The sequence below is a fragment of the Carettochelys insculpta genome, chromosome 27 (genome assembly GCF_033958435.1).
Source record: "Carettochelys insculpta isolate YL-2023 chromosome 27, ASM3395843v1, whole genome shotgun sequence".
NCBI classification, from domain to species: domain Eukaryota; kingdom Metazoa; phylum Chordata; order Testudines; family Carettochelyidae; genus Carettochelys; species Carettochelys insculpta.
The window spans coordinates 11,326,071-11,345,694 of record NC_134163.1 but is presented as its reverse complement, the minus strand read 5'-3'; the positions used below and the strand labels follow the sequence as shown (position 1 = coordinate 11,345,694).

The following is a 19,624-nucleotide window of genomic DNA, read 5'->3' as shown; positions in this document are numbered from 1 at the left end:
ACAAGAACTTACTTTTTTGCAAACCACTTCCTGGCAATTTTTGATATGTGGAACTGTTTTGTTGTTGGGAATAATATTGACTGAATAAATATGCATTGCAGTTAGCGCAGATGGGGCTCAGGCCATTGACTGGTCAACACTACAGAGTTATCACTCGTATTAAATGAGTCGCCCTATATGAAGCAAACGTTCGATGGAGGCCCTAGCCACTAAGAAAATCCTGGCTGACTTGACGAGCGTGTGGTAAGTGTCTGGGAAAGCTGTTAACCATATCAAGGCCTGTTCTCTCAGTTCAAGATTGTTTGCAATTTTATGGGAGGAGATGGTCAGCGATCACCGTCAACTTTCCCTGCCTGTTCTCCAGAGGGAAAGTCCTGCCATATATTTTTGAGCAGGAAGATGGAGAGAATTTTTCTGCAGGATGCCAAGTTTCAGCTCGCCCCATTGCTCTTGTGATTTTAATTGGTTGGCTAAATTGGCTTACTTAGCTGATGTTTTTGGTCATCTTAGTGGTCTCAACCTGAATCTGCAGAGAAAAGCAGTGTCACCTTTCCAAGTTCAAGACACAAGTGAAGCAGAAATTAGAACTGTGGTTGACTCAAATTGATCAGTTGAACTATGACCCAGTTAGCAATCTTTCTGACTTTTTAATTACATCAGAAATGCAGCTCCTCAGTGATGTGAAATGTACAATCGGAGCATTTGCAAAGCCTGAAAACGCAGCTAACTGCAAGAGAACTTTGTTTTCAGAGACCAAAACCAACTGGATTAGAAATCCCTTTGAATGCATTAACAGTGACACCCTTGCTAGTTTAACATCAAAAGAGCAAGACAGCCTAATCGCAATGTCTTGTGACAATGCTTTTCAGCTGGTCTTCTCACAAAAGTTCCTCACTGAGTACTGGCTTCATGTTGCTACCAAGTATCCAGACCTGTCCAAAGGGGCCGCATGATTTCTGATGCCTTTTGCCACAACAGATATATGTGAAGCAGCTTTCTCGTCTCTTGTGGCAATAAAGACAAAATACAGAAGAAGGCTTTGTGCTGTGTAGTACTTACATGTCTGAACAAGCAGCAATGCTCTCAAGTTGCAGTGTGGGAGGCCTAGGTCGGATATTAGGAAAAGCTATTTCTCTAGGAAGGTGGTGGAACACTAGAGTGGATTACCTGGAGAGATGGTGGAATCTCCAAACCTAGAAGTTCATAAGTCCCCGCTTGACAAAGCCCTGGTTTTAGTTGGGGTTGGGCCTCCTTTTATCAGGGGGCTGGACTTGATGACCTGCTGAGCTCTCTTCCAGCCCTAGGATTCGGTCAGCGTATTTTGTGTACAGAGCCATATGAAGACATTGTTCATGTGGAATTTTAGCTTCCACTGACTTTGCCAGGGCCTTTTCTGGAGCCAGTCGTCAGACAAGGCACAGATCTAGATGAGTTGATGTACCTGCTGAAAGACTTCTGTATCTCCAGGACCACGTGTGCCTCTGGATGAGAACAACGGCTCTGTACCTCTGGGGTCTGGCCACAGACAGAGACAGCCTATTGAAATAGATAGACCTCATGTCTGATTCAGCCAGGCAAATGGAGGGTCCACACTGTCTGTCTGTCCCCTTCAGGTCCCAGCATTTGATCTACTGGGAAATTCTCAGCCAGTGAACCCCTGCTGAGCTTAAGCACCGAGCATTTTCATGCACTTGCTAAACCTTGGGGCTGTTTTTTATTCAACCTTCCGTACCTATTCTCCGACCCAGCCCTTTGAGTGATTAGTCTTTAGCTGGGAAACGCGGCTGTCCTCTCCCTTACTCCCTGGCTGTTCATTGGTGTCAGCTGCACTGTTCACACTGGCTTTATAGGCTGTTCGAAGTCTATTCTGCATCCCACACAGATCTCCCCACTGCAACCTGACAGTTGGCTGACGGAAGTAGCAGGGCATCGACTTTCAGGCACAGCCATTTGTGGCATAGGCTGGCACGAGACAGAGGCTTTCTTCTGATGTCAGTTCTAGGACAAGTTGGGCAGCAAGACACGACTGCTTCTAGGGGCCCAAAGCCCGCGCTGGGAGAGCCGCTGTTCAGATGCAGGGAAGCACTGTGAACCAGAGTGCCTACAAAATGATGGGATTGGTCCATATGCGATCCAGAGGCTGTGAGACCCCTGAGAAGGGAGCCTGACAAGGCACATTGCTTCAGACCCTGAGGTCACAGGTTCAGTCCCCCTGCTGACTACCCAGGTTCATTGGCTTTACACGTAGATTCTGCTGCAGCTGGGAAGCCATAGAATCCCAGGGCTGGAAGAGACCTCAGGAGGTCCTTGAGTCCAGGACCCTGCCCAAAGCAGAATCAACCCAACTAAATCATCCCAGCCAGGGCTTTGTCAAGCTGGGACTTAAAAACCTCTAGGGGTGGAGATTCCACCACCTCTCTATATGATGCATTCCAGTGCTTCACCACCCTCCTGGGGAAATAGTTTTTCCTGATATCCAACCTAGACCTCCCCCACTGTACAGTAGACCCCTGACTTGTGTTATTCTTGGAATAACGTGAGTCGAAATCAACAAGCCCTGCTGCACCCCCACTGCCCACAGCACTCACCCTACTGCCTGGTTCATGGGTCCCTGCAGCTCGGGGGAGCTGAGAAACTGACTAGTGCTCCTGCACCGGTCAGTTTCCTGGCTCCCAGGAGTGGTGGGCAGCCTAGAGCCTGGCACAGCAACACCAGTCCCTTTCCTGGCTCCCTGCCACTCCTGGGAGTTGGGAAACTGACCAGCACTGCTGCACGTGGCTCCGGGTTCCCTGCCACTCATGCGAGCAGGAAGCCAGGCGCAGCCAGGACAGGGGACCTGAAAGCAGCAGGGTCCGTCTGCTGACCTGGTCCCGACTTACGCGAAATTTGACGTGTGGTTGCCCAGGAGTGAGTCGGGGGTCTACTGTAACTTGAGACCATTGCACTTTGTTCTGTCACCCCTCACCACTGAGAACACCCTCTCCCCATCCTCTTTAAAGCCCCACTTCGGGCAGTTGAAGGCTGCAATCAAATTGTCCCTCACTCTTCTCTCTGCAAGCTAAATAAGCCCAGATCCTTCAGCCTCTCCTCATAGGTCATGTGCTCCAGCCCCCGCATCATTTTGGTTGCCTTTATGCTTAAGAATCCTTAAAAACTGGGGAATCATTTCTTACTTGTCTGTTTTCCCCATTCTGTCCTTCCAGTCCATGCTGATCCAGTCCCACCCCTATCTGGATCCAGTCAGAAGTCATAGACTTGGCAAAGAGATGGTTTATCTTGTGGGTATCTTCATCCCTGGGCATTGGAGTCCAGGGGAGCCAGCTAGCGAGTTCGCAGTGTAAGGGAAAGAGGGGACACTAGATCCTGTAGGACAGACTCTAGCCCCAGAGGCAGTGCCTTAACGTAGGCTGGAGGCTGTATTCCCTGTAAGCTGAGCACTTGGGTGGTTACCCAGGAGAGATTCAGGGGCTGCCCAGCTGATTAGAGAGCCCACAGCACCCACAGGTCGCGTGTTTTTCTGATGGCTGATACACATCCGCACATGCCTCGGTGCACTTAACAAAATTTATTCCACCCACAGAAGGAAAAAATCAGAGGGAACCCCGGCTGGAGGCCAAGCATGGCTGGGATTCGGGAAGATCTTGAGCTGTTAGCAGCAGGCAGTGCTGCCCAGGACTTAGGCAGCCAGAGAGAGCCCTAGGGTCAGCCTGTGTCCAGCCACCTCTATAAAAAGACTCCTTTGTCTCAGGGCGACTGGCTCTTTAAGAGGAGACAGGGCTCAACCCCACCTGTGACACATTGAACCTGCCTCTTTGAGTCATGTGACGCAATCAGCCCTTTGGGATGGACGAGGGTGCGGCCGGGTGAACAGGAAGGCTCCTGCAAGGTAAGTCTTCACTGCATTAAACCTGCATGGGGTGGAGCTGGTCATTCACCCTGCATTGTAAACCTGGGCTTCCCGTGTCTGGACCTGGGTCTCCCAGCTGTGCTAATGCATCCACACTGGCTTAGGTCATCCCTTCTGACTCCGCTCAGCTGCTGGAGCAGCATTCACACTGCAAATCAACAGGGCCCAGCAGAGTCCTACAATCCAGGTCCTGCTTGCCTGTTTGGTGACCGGAGCTGGATGCTGTGTGTTTGGATGGAAGGGGGGGCGTGGCTCAGTGCTAAGGCAGGCAGTGTGCCCCATAAGCTGAATGCCTGGGCGGCCAATCAGAAGAAATTCAAATACTGCGCAGCTGATCAGCAGCTGGGGTTTTTGTTTCTGTTGGTGGTGCATATTTGCATGTTCCTCGGTGCACATAAAATTATTCCACACCTGCATGGGAAAGATTTGCGAGAACGTTGCTCAGTGCCCAGGTTAAATGCTCAGTGTAGATATGCCCTTTGGCAGCAGGGAAAGAAAAAGTTCCAACTAGGCAGGGCTGAAAATGGCCCACCAGGGCAGGGAAGGACTCCAGCCAGTCAGGAGGCTGAATGCGGAGGACTTTGTTTTAAAGGGCTTGTAATAACAAACTGGGGTTTTACTGGCCAAGCAGGTGGTGCTTACGGCAGAGATCTGAGGAGAGGGAACTGCAGATAGGGCTCAAGCTGGGCTGCCCCACGCCGGGAGGCAGCGCTTTGAAAGTGGCAGTGGGGCTGCCCCCGAGTCCCATTGTTCACCAGGTGTGCCCTGTGGGTGGACGGTGCAAAGGCTGCCTGGGCAGAGCCAGCTTAGCCCTTTGCTCGCTCTCCGGGGACCACTTACGGCTGTCGCACGCTCCGACCTGACACAAGGCGTCCTCCGGCCATCCCCAAACTCAGGGCAAGGACAGCTCCCAACCTGTGCAGCCAGGCTCTTGGCTTCATCCTCTCATTGACCGAACCAAATCCTGGGATGAAGACAGCACCAAGCGGTGCAGGGGGTCAGAGGTGGATCCCAATGCTGTGCTTGTCCCGACTGCCTTAGACCAGGAAGGGAAGGAAACTCCCTTCTCCAGGGGGAGTGATTCAGCAGAGACCAGAGGCAAGGCCGGCTGTGGGAATCCGGCCAGCCTGCTTAGGTTGGCAGCTCTGGCTCCTGGGGAAGAAGTTGGCGCATAGCCTCTGAGTGTGGGCTGCTCTCCCCACACCTGGGCTGCGTGCTGGAGGCTGTCGCTCGAGAGAAGAAATCGCTTTGCCCTGGCGGTCTCCTCCTCTTCCTATTGATTGGTCAAGGCCAAGATTCCCCCCTCCCCACACACAGCTCAGCTGCTTTAAACCTGTACTCTGAAAAGCCCCCTCCTCACTCCTCTGTTGGCTGTCTGCAGGGGTAGATAGAGAGAGAGTCCGGCAGCCCCAGCTCCGGGGGGGACGCTGGGAGAGCGCCCTGAAAGCACCAAGGTGAGTGCAGCTTTAAAACTGTCACAGTCCGGAGAAGAAAGTGTTGGGCCCTCCAGGGTGGGAGGGGTGCGGAGCTCTGGGCTACGCCTGCAAGGAGATGGGGGGAAGTCTGCAGTGTCCACAAGGTAGGCGAGCGCGTGTGGAGCAGAAGCTGGGAGGAGGGGAGGGAGATGGTGGGGGTGCGTGTCTGTGTTTGTTTCCGAAGGGTCTGTCAGGTAGGCTAAGGGCTGGGCACAGAGATCCAGGTGTCCTCTTCAGAGTGTCGGGGCTCCTTTGTGCTAAGGCTCCATTCCTAAAGGGGTTAATATGGGACTAAATCCCTCTTCCGAGCGCGTGGCTGCCACAAGTCGAGTGCATTCAGGCTGCTCCTTGCCACGTCAGTAGTGAGTGTTGTAGATGGGTCTAAGCCATGGGTGTAAGCCGCCTCTTGGACTCCAGGGTAGTTGGTGACCCATTTATTTAACCGGGTCTGAGCCACTCGTGCTTGGCACTTTGGTATCGAGTGTGACCCGGGCGGGGGGGTGGTTTTTGGACCCGTTCGTGAGTGTTAGGAGGAACGTGCGGCTGCCCTGCTCGGAGAAGTGGGGGTGGTGGGGTATCATGAGAGGAGGAGAGGGTCTGACACGTAGTGGTTTGGCTTTTTTTAAAAATGGGGGGGTGGACCACCCTTGAACTCAGCCACTTCCCAGCAGGTCCCCCCTCCCCCAAGTGCCCGTGGCCCTGCATTTCGGACGTTCGCTAAAATGCGACTGTTGCTGGTTTGTTTCCTCTGACATCCTCTGGCTGCGCTCAGGGCTGCGAGTGACCACAGCACAAGGGACCTTTTCCTACAAGACACCCAGTCCAGGCCGAGAGGTACCAGGATCCCACGAGGAATCATGAGGGCTCTGTCGGTGTTCCCTCTAAGGTGAGCCCTTGGGCGGCCGCTCAGGAGAGGTTCAGGTGCCGCCCAGCTGATTAGTGGAGCACCCGCAGCCGGCAGTGTGTGCATGTTTTTTTTTTTTTCCTATGGGTGGTGCACATCTGTGTGTGCCTTGGTGCACAGAACAAAATTTATTCTGTGAATTGATGGGAAAAGTTAGAGGCAACCCTGCTCTGTGCCCAGCAGCGCCATCTCCTCCCCAAAAAGCTCTGGCTCACTGAGAGGCACACGTGAATCAATCCTCTCTATCCTGCCCAAATCACCCACACTCCAAGCTAGTTCTTCCCCCCCACTGCCTCCCCCCATCCTTTGGATCCCCAAAGCTGATGGCCGGGACCATTCTGCCATTAAGAATTACATGAGGTGTGGTCTGTTGAGTGTATTCATTCAGTCCGACCCCCGTTGCCATCATCCCTGAGTGCCTGACAATATTTGCCTTCCTCACCGTCCCCGTGAAACAGGGCAGGGATTGCACCATTGTGGGACAGGTGGGGAAACCGAGGCATAGATGAGCTAAGTGACTTGCCCAAGGTCACACGTGGAGTCCGTGCTGTTGAAGGCAGCTTGCTGCCCAGCGACTGCCCGGGCCGGTCTGGCGCAGATTTCTCAGGGCTTGACCCGTGCTGCGAAGTGGGTCATGCACCCCCAAAGGCTGAGCTGTTACCCCTGCCAGCTCTCTCCACTAGATTCCCACCCCCGCTCCTGGGGGCAGGGGGAGAATAGAACCCACAATGCACTTATCCAGGTAAAAGTGTGGGCAGAATTGGGCCCTGACAATTTATCTGTCTTGGGGGCTTACACTGCTGCCCAACCCGGTGGTATGTGGATGCCTTTCATGTAAAATGCGTTGCCTAGGGAGGTGGTGGATTCTCCATCCTTAAAGGTTTTTAAGTCCCGGCTTGACAAGGTCCTGGCTGGGATGGTTTAGTGGGGGCTGATTCTGCTTGAAGCAGGGGGCTGGATTCGATGAACTCCTGAGGTCCCTTCCCACCCTAGGATTCTATGATTCTAAAATCAGTGGGGGTTGCTGGGATAGTGTAGCCGGGGAAGGGTCCCTGAAGTTTCAGCTGATCTCTATGGGAATCCCAGGGGCTCAGCTCCTCTACAGATCAGGCTTGAGCTGAAGTGAACTTCTGCCCAAGGACCGTCATTAGGATGGAAACCTCTCCCCATCCTCCGACATAATCGCCTTGTAATGGTTTTGTACAACACCCCCTGCTCCCTAGCACGTCACATCTGCTCCCCACCCACAAAACTTAACAAGCCCCACCGTTGCCAGCCGCAGTTCTCTCCTCGGCACAAAAGCTTCAGATCCCAGCAGAGTCACGGCACCGCCAGGCGCATTTCAGCTTTGTAGCACTATGGCTTCCGCTGCAGACGTTAATCTCTGGTTGGGGACTGGGTAACGTCCTTCCCCACGTCTCGGCAGACCTTTAAAACTTGTTCCTAGCACAGCCTCCTTGGAATCAGTAGGGCTGTGTTATCACCCGTCGCTCTAATTGTAAGCGATTTCACTCTGCTCTCCCGCAGGACAGGAATATCAGGGTGATTATCGTTTCCTGGAGTTGGTGGTGTTTGTCGTTTTGAGTTTTTTCCTCCTCAAAGCAGGAGTTTTAGAAAAATGGAAGAAGTGAAACAAAGGGCAGAAAAGGAGCTTAAAAATTGGGCACGGTGGAACTGCTTCCATCGGAGAGAAGGGCCAGAGCTCTGCTGTGTCCCTGGACCAGACTCCTACAGTAACTCTTGCTGTGCGAACCGGCGGGCCTGGTGGCTAAGGCATTGACGTGGGCTTCAGAATGCAGGGTTCAGCTCCCACCTGTGCTACTGACTAGCTGCCAGCCCTTGGGCAAGTCATTTGTTCTTTCAGGGGCTCAATCGCCCATCTGCAGAATGGGGACAGCCGGTGGTTTTGATCATGAACTCTTCAGGACAGGGGCTGTGTGTCTGGCCCGGGGTGGCTGAACAGTTAGGGATGAAGAGCTGGGGATAGAGTGCAGAGAGCTACGTGTTACATATATTTGTTTTTATCTCTCTCTCTAGATAGGTAAAAATAAATAGATAATATGTGGCTCAATGCCCTCTCCCTCCCCCAGAGCCAGGCACCCCCAGCCCCTCCTGCTCTAACCCAATGCCCTCCCCCTGGCACCTCCAGCCCCCCTCGCCCCGCTCTAACTTGATGCTGGGGACTCCCCGGAGCCGCCGCTGCCGAATGCTTCTCCCACCAAGCGGTGGGTCGCATGCGCAGAGTGGCAGATGGCACTTCCAGCACACGGCTCCGAGGAGCAGCCCCACTGAAGGGCTCAAAGAGCCATGGGTTGGCCACCCCGGTCTGTTCGGTGCCTAGCACAACAGGGCTCTGCTTTGGGCCTGCAGGCTTCAGCTCCCCCTTGCATGGGGACTAGCCTGGCCCTATTGATGCCTGTGTGTCAAGGACTCTACGCCTCCCCTTCGAATCCATCCGTCCGCGGCTGCAGCACGAGCTGCTGCCACGCAGTGTAAGGCTCCGGTGTGCCGCCCCTTCCCTTCCCCACGATCCCAATCCCCCTTTCCCAGCTGGTCCCATGCTGCCGGGGGGTTGAGCTCTCGTCTGTCTGCACGGAGCGGAGCGTGAGGCTGGCTAGGGTCGCTATCTGTGACATTTAACTTGTCGGTGGCTGACTCAGGGGCCCAGCCGCGAGAGAGAAGCCGCCTCTCGTGTGACACAGTGGCTACGTCTACACGTGAACGCTACATCGAAATAGCGTATTTTGATGTAGCGACATCGAAATAAGCCATTTTGATGAATAGCGTCTACACGTCCTCCAGGGCTGGTGCCGTCGACGTTGGGCAGCAGCACATCGAAGCAGGCGTTGGAGGGGAGCGTCCACACGCCAAAGATCGAAATAAGGGTGCCAGGCACAGCTGCAGACAGGGTCACAGGGCGGACTCAACAGCAAGCCGCTCCCTTAAAGGGCCCCTCCCAGACACACTTGCACTAAACAGCACAAGATCCACAGAGCCGACAACTGGTTGCAGACCCTGTGCATGCAGCATGGATCCCCAGCTGCAGCAGCAGCAGCCAGAAGCCCTGGGCTAAGGGCTGCTGCACACGGTGACCATAGAGCCCCGCAGGGGCTGGAGAGAGAGCGTCTCTCAACCCCTCAGCTGATGGCCGCCATGGCGGACCCCGCTATTTTGATGTTGCAGGATGCGGATCGGCTACACATGCCCTACTTCGATGTTCAACTTCGAAGTAGGGCGCTATTCCCATCTCCTCATGAGGTTAGCGACTTCGACGTCTCGCCGCCTTAAGTCAATGTCAACTTCGAAATAGCGCTCGCCACGTGTAGACGTGGCTAGTGTGTGCATCTCATTCCTCTTCGTTTCCAGCAGCGGACGAGAGGGGAACAGCGTGTCTGGTACCTGATAGTACCTGATGCTTGTAGGATACTGATGGAGAAAGCACCGGCTTTGGGAAGGTCTCTTCTCACTGATCTGGTCTGTCCAGAATGGGCAGGAATGGGCTGCCAGGTTTAGCCAGTGGGACAGATCACACCCTCAGAAATCAGCCTGTCCCAGCAGGAGGCTAGGACAGGACAGAGACGAGAATAGTGCTTGATGGGGAAGCAGACCCTCTCCTGCCATCAGAAGGCCCAATAAGGAATGGCCTGGGAGCGGCACTGAGCCCTTGGGTGGCCACCCAGGAGAGATTCAAGTGTACCCAGCTGAGAAGCAGAGCACAGACATGCTGCCAGCAGTGGGTCTACTGGTGGTGCATGTCTGCACATGCCTTGGTGCGTATAACAAAAGTTATTCTGCACGTGGACGGGAGGAATGCGGCCTGAGAGTGCTAGCTTTTGGGGGAGCAGCCAACTGCTGCACCCCAGCTTTTCCTGCCAGGTGGTTCTTATTCATCCTGGAAGGAATGCAGGGTGATCTAGGGCTCTGCTACAGCTGGGGCTTGCCTCTGGGAGCTTTATTCTCAGCTGTGCCACTGATTCAACAAACATCCTTGGGCTGGTCACTTTCTCTACTCTGTGCCCCAGCTTCCTTGTCCACAAACAGACTAATACTATTCCCATGTGCCACGGGGTGCATGGGGATGGACACTGAGTTTGTAATTAGTGCCTGAGATACTGTCCTCTGCAGAAAGGAGCCATGTGAATGAGATGTTCTCATGAAAGCTTCAATAGCCATCTGGGCTTGATTGCCCATAAAATTCTCATCTATAACCACTATTCAAATCCTTAAAGCGCTAGTAACATGCAATACTAACTGGAGTTTGTCATTTCAGTCCAATCTCCCCTCCAGGCAGAGCTCCCTTCTGATTAGAATTTAATTTCTGCAAGGAGCAGGAGAGCTGTGGCTTAAAGACTGGGATTTTAATTGTCTTTTTTTCCCCCAAAAAAAGCTTTACCACCCAGGGGCTCGTGCCGTTCCTCTGCTTCCTGTCGGGGGCTGAAATGGACTTTTTTTTTAAGTGGCTGAGGGGAAGGAATAGATCCCAGATACGTCTCTGGGAAGAGACAGGCAAAACCAGAAGCCCATCTACCAGGCTTGCATCTCAAGTGTAGATCTGTTTTTTCTGACTTCCTGTCTCTTGGGATGGGTGGGTGGTGCCTACTTCAGGGCGATCTGCAGGAAGACGAGGGGAGTCGGCGGGCCCGTGGGCTTGCCAAGCTAAGCATGGCTTCAGTCCAGCCTTTGGTCTGCCCACGCCAGCTGCAGTGGCAGCATTTCATTGCTTCATGCAATGCTTGGAAGAGTCTCATGTGGCTTCTGGCTCTTGAGCCACGCTCCACAGCTGGCTGCAGTCGTGGAAAGGGATGCTAGTGACCTGTTTGATTACCACGGGGATGCTGAAGGCATGCCCAACTCCCAGGGCAGTGTGGGGCCGGTCTCCTGGTGCATGGTGTCCAGACACCAACCCCTCCTCATTAGCCTGAGAGGGAGCCATTCTGGCACCATGAAAACATTTCCTTGGCTGGCTTCCAAAGAGGGCTCTCGCTCTCTTTCGGGGACCTCCCAGGAGAGACCACGGGGCAGCGAGTGCCATGCCTGTCCACATGGCTACGGCCTGTTCACAAGCTACTCCCCGGGCAGGCTGACCAGACCCCCAGCCCGCGCTAGGCCATGGCAGCCGCAGGGGACGGTGATCATTTCTGCAGCTTGTGAACTCCCAATTCTACAAGGCTGGGGGGCTGCCCAGTTCTCAGGCAGGTGTGTGATCGCTGTCCCTGCAGCTCCAACCAGGGCTCCCGCTATTTTTTTTCCCAGCCATGTGTGCAATAAATTTTGTTACGTGCACTGATGCATGTGCTGATGTGCACCACCTATAGAAACACATGCCACTGGCTGTAGGCACTCCGCTAACCAGCTGGGCAGCACCTGCATCTCTCCCAGGCAGTCACCCAAGGGCTCAGCATTCAGAACGCGCTGTCCCCAAGCCCACCCTTTGAGACGGGGTGCAAGGGGCTTCCCATGGGGCTGTGTGCCCCACTGAGAGTTCTGTCCACATTAGTATATGTTTTCCGGTAGCCCCTGGAGGCCCTGATCTCAGTCAGGGCCCCTGTGTACAAACCGACAGCAAGAGACAGTCCCTGCCCCTAAGTGCTTACAACTGAAACAGCCCCGGCAAATGCAGGGTGTGAGCAAGGACGGATTACCCCCATTGTACGGGGGAAGAACTGAGGCACACAGAGAGAAAGCGGCTACTGTGTTTATTTTGGTTCTTATACTGTGCCCATCACCTGCGTATCTGGGCGCTCGCTACAGTTTTGAGGCATTAAAACAACTTCTGTGTGTAACTTTCTAGCCCGGTTTACCCAGAGCTGGGAGGATTGTCTTGCCCAAGCCTGTTGCTTTGCTGAGGACTGAGGTCTCTGCTTTAACTGGTGAGAAAGGGGGATAAGTTAACTGGCTTTAGGGATTCTTCTCCTGATTCACGCTGGAGGAAAGAGAATCTGGGTTGTCTTTCTCTTCCACTCCCGCATTTATTTTTAAAGGGTTTCCATCAGAGCTGTCGTTCATGATGCAACCGTGAGAATGTGGCTGATGCTGTCGTGGATGTTCTCACTTGGCATCTCCAGGTCAGGTAAGAAAGGCAGAGGGGAAGAGATGAGAGTTGGGGGTCTTGGGGGGGCATGACAAGGAGTGTAAATTACAGCAACCCCTGGGCTGCTCTAACTCACAGTAGCACCCAAACCCCAGGACACAGAGTGCAAAGGTGGCTGCCTTTAAGACCACCTTATCCCCTGCACCCCTGCTCTTTCCCAAGCACAGGCCTGGAGTCACTGAGATTTGCACCCAAAACATGGCTCAGGGAGAATGAGAAATACTCAGAGGAGCTCATAGGATTTTGAACAAAGGTGGAAAATGGCAGCAAGGGAGCAGGCTGACTTGGATGGGCCAGGTTACCTCCAGCCCCTCACACCCACTGACAGTCCTGGCAAGCTTGTTTATTCCTGCTCAGGATACTTTAGTAATGCGAAGGCTAATTTTCCATGAATCACAGCGATTTCCAAGACCTCCTTTCTCTAGGGCAATTGTGCTGTTTTGTTACCTATTTGAAGTCCCCACCGGTCCTTCTGAACCAGAAGGTACATTGTGTTTGTTACTGGCGGAGGGCCAGCCCCGCTCGGTGGCTCTGCAGGGATTTGCTTTTGATTAGCGCTGAAAGGTTTCTTCTTTGCGGGGGAAAAATCAGGCCGGGATGAGCCTGCGGCTGGAGGCAGCATCCCAGCTGCAGCAGATTGGTACTGATGGTGGGTGAAGAAAGTCCTGCTGGCTTCCCAATTAGGCCAGGCCTATTGGTATGTTGGCAAGGAAGGAATGCCCTTCCCACCTATCCAGGCCTGGTGGTTTATTTAAGCGATCGCGGTAGTTGAGGAGCTTGAAGGGCCTGGTTCTGTGCTCCATTGGGAGGGAGGGGGCAAATCCTCATGTAACCCAGAGGCACTGTGTGAAGGCGTGGGTTAAGCCCAGAGGCTTTGCCGTACCCTATCCCATGGAGAGGAGCAGAAGAGAAGTCCTCCCGGCAGGACAGAGTGGCTGTCTCTACAGCAGCCAATCAGGCCCCAGCAAGCTGATATAAAAGAAGCTGCTGCGCTAGAACCAGTCTGTTCCCCACAGGAGCTCAACCCAAGCAGACCGATATACTGCCTGGGAGACCCAGCAGTATTTTGGACAGCTCCGAGTTTGGGCTGACCCTAGAGCTGGGCAAGACCCAGGCCCGGTGGCTGGAGATTGGCCACAACAGTATCGGAACTGACAGCGCCCTGGACGAGGGCGAGTCAGATCCCACCCTCAGAACCCTAAAGACAACCAGAAAGACCTGCCTTGGCCACAGAGGGCTTCTCACGAGCAGGTGTACCCTGTCACCCACTGAGACAGGTTTATGCTGGGTTACTTTAAATTGGCCTACTCTGAAGGTACAGCAGCTGAGGAGCTGTGTGCCACTTCCAGAAAGTGACACACACCCCATTCCGGTAGCTGTCACCAACGTCCCCTCTAATGTTTTCCATCCACATGCCGATTTTTCCATCCATGTGTGGAATAAATTTCTTCTGTGCGCCAAAGCATGTGCAAAAGTGAACCACCAGTAGAAACACCTGCTGTTGCGGGCGCTGTGCTAATCAGGTGGGCGGTATTTAAATTTCTCCCCAATGGCCGCACAAGCACACAGCTTACAGGGAACACTGACTGTCACCACGCTTCTACCCCTCAAGTCCCACCGGAGGCACGTAGGTGATGCATGGAGCTTTCACTAGTCCTCTGCACTGGTAAATTTCCCCCTGTAGTGCTGTACCTCTTCAAGGGCCAATCCTTGCAATGCTCTTGCAAGTGACACAACTGGTCCTTGTTGTCACTGGTACAAAGAAAAATATGCCTCATTCCAAATGCCATGAGTCCTGACATATCCGAGGCTACCAGCTCTACTTCTTCAGGCACTGCTTTGTCGGTCTCCCAAATTCTTGGTGTGCAAGCAAGGGTTGGGTCTCAGAAGCAGCATTCGAGAGGACTTGGTATGTCTACACCAGCGGTTCTTAAACTTTTGGCGACCATGGAACACCGAACTATAATATTTTTTATGCAGAACATAAAATTTTCTTCCCAAAAAATTGCCAGACAGGAAAAAAAAAATCCAAATGGCAACATGTACAGGAAAAGCAAAATGAGGTAATTTAATCAGGTATGAGAGCAATGAAAAAGCAACATTGCATCTGGTTTTAATAACAAACGCTCTAGTGGATGATATCAAAAGAGCAGGAGACCCTTGTGGCACACCTGCAAATTGGTCAGGGAACACCAGTGTTCCACGGAACATAGTTTAAGAAACGCTGGTCTACGGGACCGGTCTGGGTTGACATCTGAAGTTCAGCTTTGTGCACCTGGTAGAGGTGTGTGAAATTGACCTGTCTAGGGTCGGCTCTCGACTCCTGCACTCCTTAATATCGTGAGGTGTAAAAGGGGTCGATGGGAGAGTTTCTTCCCTCAACCTCCCTTTTTACAGACGGCCAGGTAAGTCGATTCTAGCTACACAAGTGCTGCAGCTAGAAGGTGTGTCTGCAAGCGACTGAACCTCCTGGCGCAGACCAAGGCTGCATTACATGGGGTCCTGAGTGGAAGGAGTTACGTAGGAGTTTGGTTGCAGCCTGGGTCTCTAGTTAACAGTCACTTCCTCAGGAAGACAAGTATCAGAGAAGTATCCGAGTTAGTCTGTATCTTCAAAAACAACGAGAAGTCCTGCGGCACCTTAGAGACGAGCAGATATTTTGGAGCATGAGCTTTTGTGGGCCAAGACCTGCTTCGTCAGATGCGAAAGCTCGTGCTCCAAAATATCTGTTAATCTCTAAGGTGCCACAGGACTTCTTGTTATTCCTGAGGAAGAGTCACTCCTGGCCCTGGTGCTAGACTGAGAGGTCTGGAAGAACCTAAGCAGGGCTGAGCCTGGATGCGAGATCTCCCTGATCTGCACTGAGCAGCTGATGAGACGTAAAAATAAGGCCATTGTGTTCATCACAGATCCTGCAGGGAGACGCTTCCCTTGTCTTATATCCCATTCTGGCCACCTCTTGATGTCACAGGCAGAATGCATGTCACAGCCTCCTCTTTCCTTGTTGCCCATCAGCACTCAGGACATTTCCACCTGTCCCAGGGGTCTCTGACTTCCTCTGCTCTTGCAACAGGCTGTGACATGTCCCTGATCCTGCTCTGGAATCGCAGTGGCAGGAGCTGCCAGCCACACTGCTCCCCCACCCTGGAAGCAGGTGGTCTCCAGCCTGCCCTTATCCCTGCGCACCGCATGTGGCGGTTTCTCTTTAAGGTCCTGCCCCCCCGTACAGCATCCAGAGAACATCCTGACAGCTGTGAAATTCTCCGTGAACTGCTAATCCAGCCATCTGTCTGCTCCCTGGCAGGCCCAGTCTCTGGAGGAGCAGGGATGTGCATGAGAAAACCTGGCATCTTCTCTCTACCCTGAGATCAACCTCTCTCCCACCAGCTTCCTAATTCTTTCTCCTGCCCACTCGAGAGTCTGGGTGCTCACAGGGAGCCGTGGGCAGCTGCTGTGAAGATGGAAGTCACCCTGGCTGCAGCAGACACTGACTCCTGCTTTTGTTGGCAACAGGGTAGTGGGGCAGGCTCTCATTCCCTCTCCTTTTTTGCCATTCATGGGCAGAATAAATTTTGTTATGTGCACTGAGGCCTGTGCGGATGTGCACCACCCATAGAAACACACGCTGCCAGCTGGGGGCACTCTGGTAAGGAGCCTGGGTGCCACCTGAATCTCTCCTGGATGGTTGCCCAAGTGCTCAGCTTACAGGGAACATCACAGCTGGCTACCTCTGCCCCCTTTGTGCTGTTAGGGGCAGCGTGGGTCCCAGTGCTTTCTCTGCCCATGGCCTTGATGCTGCTGCTTTTCTCGATTCCATCCTGGAGGCTGGAGCAGATCTGCTGAAGCAAACCGTGCAAAGAGAGGTGAGAACACTAGTGCTGCGCCAGGGAAGGCATCCAAGCCGCTCAGGCACTGGGGATGCTTCTGTAGGCACAGACATGGCTCAGGAGGAGCTGCGTGTTGCTCTGCCAGGCTGGCATAATGTTCTATTCATCTGTCCTACAGCCAGAGGGAACCAGTTCGACCATCTACTCAGAGCTCCTGTTTGAGCTGGGTTCTGACACCGTCCTCGTCTCTGCAGTGTCTGACTTCCAGTTGGATATTGAGCAACGTGACTGACATGGCTTGTTCTCTCTCTCATCCGGTGCCCGGGGTGGGTTGTGTGTGCACTGCAGGGTTTCTGCTTTGAGAGGGCAGGTCAGCTTTTAACGTTACCTCCTAGCGCTCGGGGTATTATTACACTCTCCACAGCTAACTTCAAAAAGCAAAGCCAAGCCCTCCGTATTGAGGAAGCTGTCGTCATGGATGTGAACCAGCAACTCTTCTGCGACTCATCCGATCCATTCCAAAGGTTCAGCGAACAGGCGGAATTCTGTTCATTTGGGGTGGGGAAAAGAGACGGGAAGAGGGAAACGGGGGACACTTAAAGCCCCCGGCATCTGGTCATCAGAGCCATGCGTCAGCCACCTCTGTAATTCTCCGCAGGCCAAAGAAGGGGATGGAGGCAGAAATTAACAAATTCCAGAATCCCCGTCGCTTTGCCCATGCCACAGGCGAGCAGTTCCATTGTCCTGTTCCTGTAAACCCTCTGCCACCTAGCTGCCCAATACCTAGCTTCCTTAATGAGAGGGCTGGAGTCCTACAGGCGACAGCCTCTTTCACTGCACAGCTATGTTCCCTGTAAGCTGAGCGCTTGGGCGGCCACCCAGGAGAGATTCAGCTGCTGCCCGGCTGATTAGCAGAGCACCCACAAGCTGTGTGTCGACCGGTGGTGTGCATCCGCACGTGCCTTGGTGCACAGAACAAAATTTATTCGACGCGAGGAAGTGGGGTGAGAAATAGAGGGAACCCTGCTGCACAGCGTTTATTCGTGCCTGGACCAGGACTGTCCTGTGCACCCAATGGAGCAGCAGACCTACAGGGCAGTTGGGGGAATGATTATTTCCTTCAGACTGTATCATAAGTCTTACGCATATGGGCGAAGGAGGGTAGCATGAGGTTAATGCTCTCTTCTTGTGGGACAGGAATGGGAACTTTAATAAGGGCACGTGGTCGTCTCCTTCGCTCTGTGTCATCCAGGCACTGTTTGTGCGGTACCCAACGGTGCAAAAGAGAGCTGGGGGGCTATTGGCCAGTGTCAACGAAGCAGCTCCATAGAATTCAATACAGCCGTGCCATTTATACCAGGAAGGATCTGGCCCACCTGACTTCAGTGAAGCCAGACCACGGACTGCAGCAAGGGATATTTGGTCCCGGAAACTTGCGCCGGAGAATGCACATGTACCCAATGAGCCAGGGAGATCCTGGGCTTTGCTGCCAGCCCCTCTGGTCCCATCCTGGCAGCAGCTGGTGGTCCCAGCACCTCTCCATCTTAGTCCACACCTCACTCAGGGCTTGCCAGGGTGGAGAGTGAGCGCATTGTTGCCTGGGGGACAGGAATTTGGGCAGGACCATTGGCTCGCCAATCTGACCTAAGCATTTCCAGGTTCGCCCTCTCCCCTGGACCACAACGATGAGGAGCTGTGAGGGCTCTTATCTGGACCTGCAGAAATCACATGAACACTGCAAACGATGTAATGGTACCACAGCATTTATTACACTTAATAATGGAGTTTACAATCAAATATCTAGAGTGGTTGCGTCCAGATTAATTCCCTTTCATTAGTAACATAAAACCAATACACAAGTTCACATATACCTGAGCTAGCACCATACTAATGCTCCATCCTCATGGCCTCGTGGAGCTGAAGGACCAGCCTCACGCTGAACCGGGCAAGAGTCAAGGCAGTGTTAGAGAAGAAAACTTTAAAGAAAATGCTGGTTCTAGTAAAAGAAAAGAAAATAAATAGAGAGAACTGAAAAAACAGAGACTTCCAGAGAGCATGAGCCCTTTGGGTTGGAGTATTGTAGGTTGTCGTATGTTGCTTTAGCACAACCTTTCAAAGCCAAAACTAGGCGTCTGCTCCTTAAGACGTCAGGGTACATGCACCTCCTTTGAATATGCAAAAGATATCACAGTGCAGCCTCATTAATAACCCCCCCAAAACGGGCACTCGGGGCAATATACCCTCAGGGCAGGGCATTGTGGGATACTGGCGGGCACCGGTTCTGTGGACAAAACCAACAGCAGTGTGTACACTGGCTCTGTCGAAAATTGAAGGGAGGGAAAAGAAAAATGGGGAAAGGAGGGTTAGCAGATTTCTGTCACTGAAACTGGGTCCCCCCCACTGACGGAAGTCACATTGCAGCGCTTATGTTCTTGCTGTTTTGTCTCCAAAAGGCAGTTTTGGGCAACATATCTTGGGATGTAGACGGGCCCTTAATGGGTACGTCTACGCTGACCGGGTGTTCAACGCACCGCAATCGGTCTGCTGGAGTTCGATTTTGCAAAGTGTGTGAAGGTGCAGCCAAATCGATCTCTCTGGGCTCGGCCGTTGACCCTGGTACTCCAGGCTATCGTGTGGAGCAAGGGACATCAGCGCAAGCCCAAAGAGCCTCGATCTACACTAGGGCGGAAAGTCGATTCTGGTAGTCAGTTCTAGCTCCGCTAATAGCGTAACTAAAATTGTGTATCTGTGATCGATGTTGTTCCCTAGTGGAGACCGGGCCAACGGAGCACATTCCCCCCCAAAAACCTCTGTGCGGGCCTCTCTGGATTCTTTCCGTTCTCTCTCTCTAGTGTACTGCACCTTCTAACTTCTGCTCTGCCTGCACCACTCAATAGGGGAGGCTGCAAACGTCTCCATGGAGCATTTTCCCCTTGGAAATCCCAGTTCCGCTGCATGTTTTGCAGAAATGGGTTGACTTCAGTGAAGTTTTCGAAGATCGCGGTAAAAAGCGTCCGAGCGATGTTTCAGATCAGCAGGCGGGAAGGTTTCGGTGGGCAGCCTGAAGCTTGGTCTACGCTAGAGAGTTAAGTCGATTGCAGATACGCAATTCTACCTCGGTAAATGCGTTGCTAGGATCAACAACTCCGCAATCAACTTGCCTGGCATCTGCACAGGGAGGTCCATGGAAGAAACTCTCCTGGTGACCTTCCTTACTCCTTGCAATAGCAAGACGTTCAGGGGTCGACTGCCAGCCCCAGGTGATTCAATTTCACACATCCCTACCAAGTGCACAAAATCAAACTCCGGCAGATCGCCTTTTACTGAGCCAGTCTTCCCAGGAGCGTGGACATACCCTTAGAAATGAGCATTTTTTTCATGTGGACTTTCCAGAGTGGGTGAAAACTGTGGCACAGTTTG

At 53.0% G+C, this 19,624-nt stretch overlaps 1 protein-coding gene across 1 annotated transcript in view; it reads left to right on the top strand.

Moving 5' to 3' along the window:
• LOC142002351 (granulocyte colony-stimulating factor receptor-like) overlaps positions 1–19,624 on the top strand; it is a 46,916-nt gene that overhangs the window by 7,830 nt on the left and 19,462 nt on the right. Inside the window, exons 2-5 of the mRNA XM_074978391.1 lie at positions 3,581–3,886; positions 5,289–5,361; positions 6,155–6,268; positions 12,268–12,356. Coding sequence (XP_074834492.1) covers positions 6,240–6,268; positions 12,268–12,356 — 118 coding nt within the window. The 5' untranslated portion in view covers positions 3,581–3,886; positions 5,289–5,361; positions 6,155–6,239. The remainder of the gene's footprint in view (positions 1–3,580; positions 3,887–5,288; positions 5,362–6,154; positions 6,269–12,267; positions 12,357–19,624) is intronic.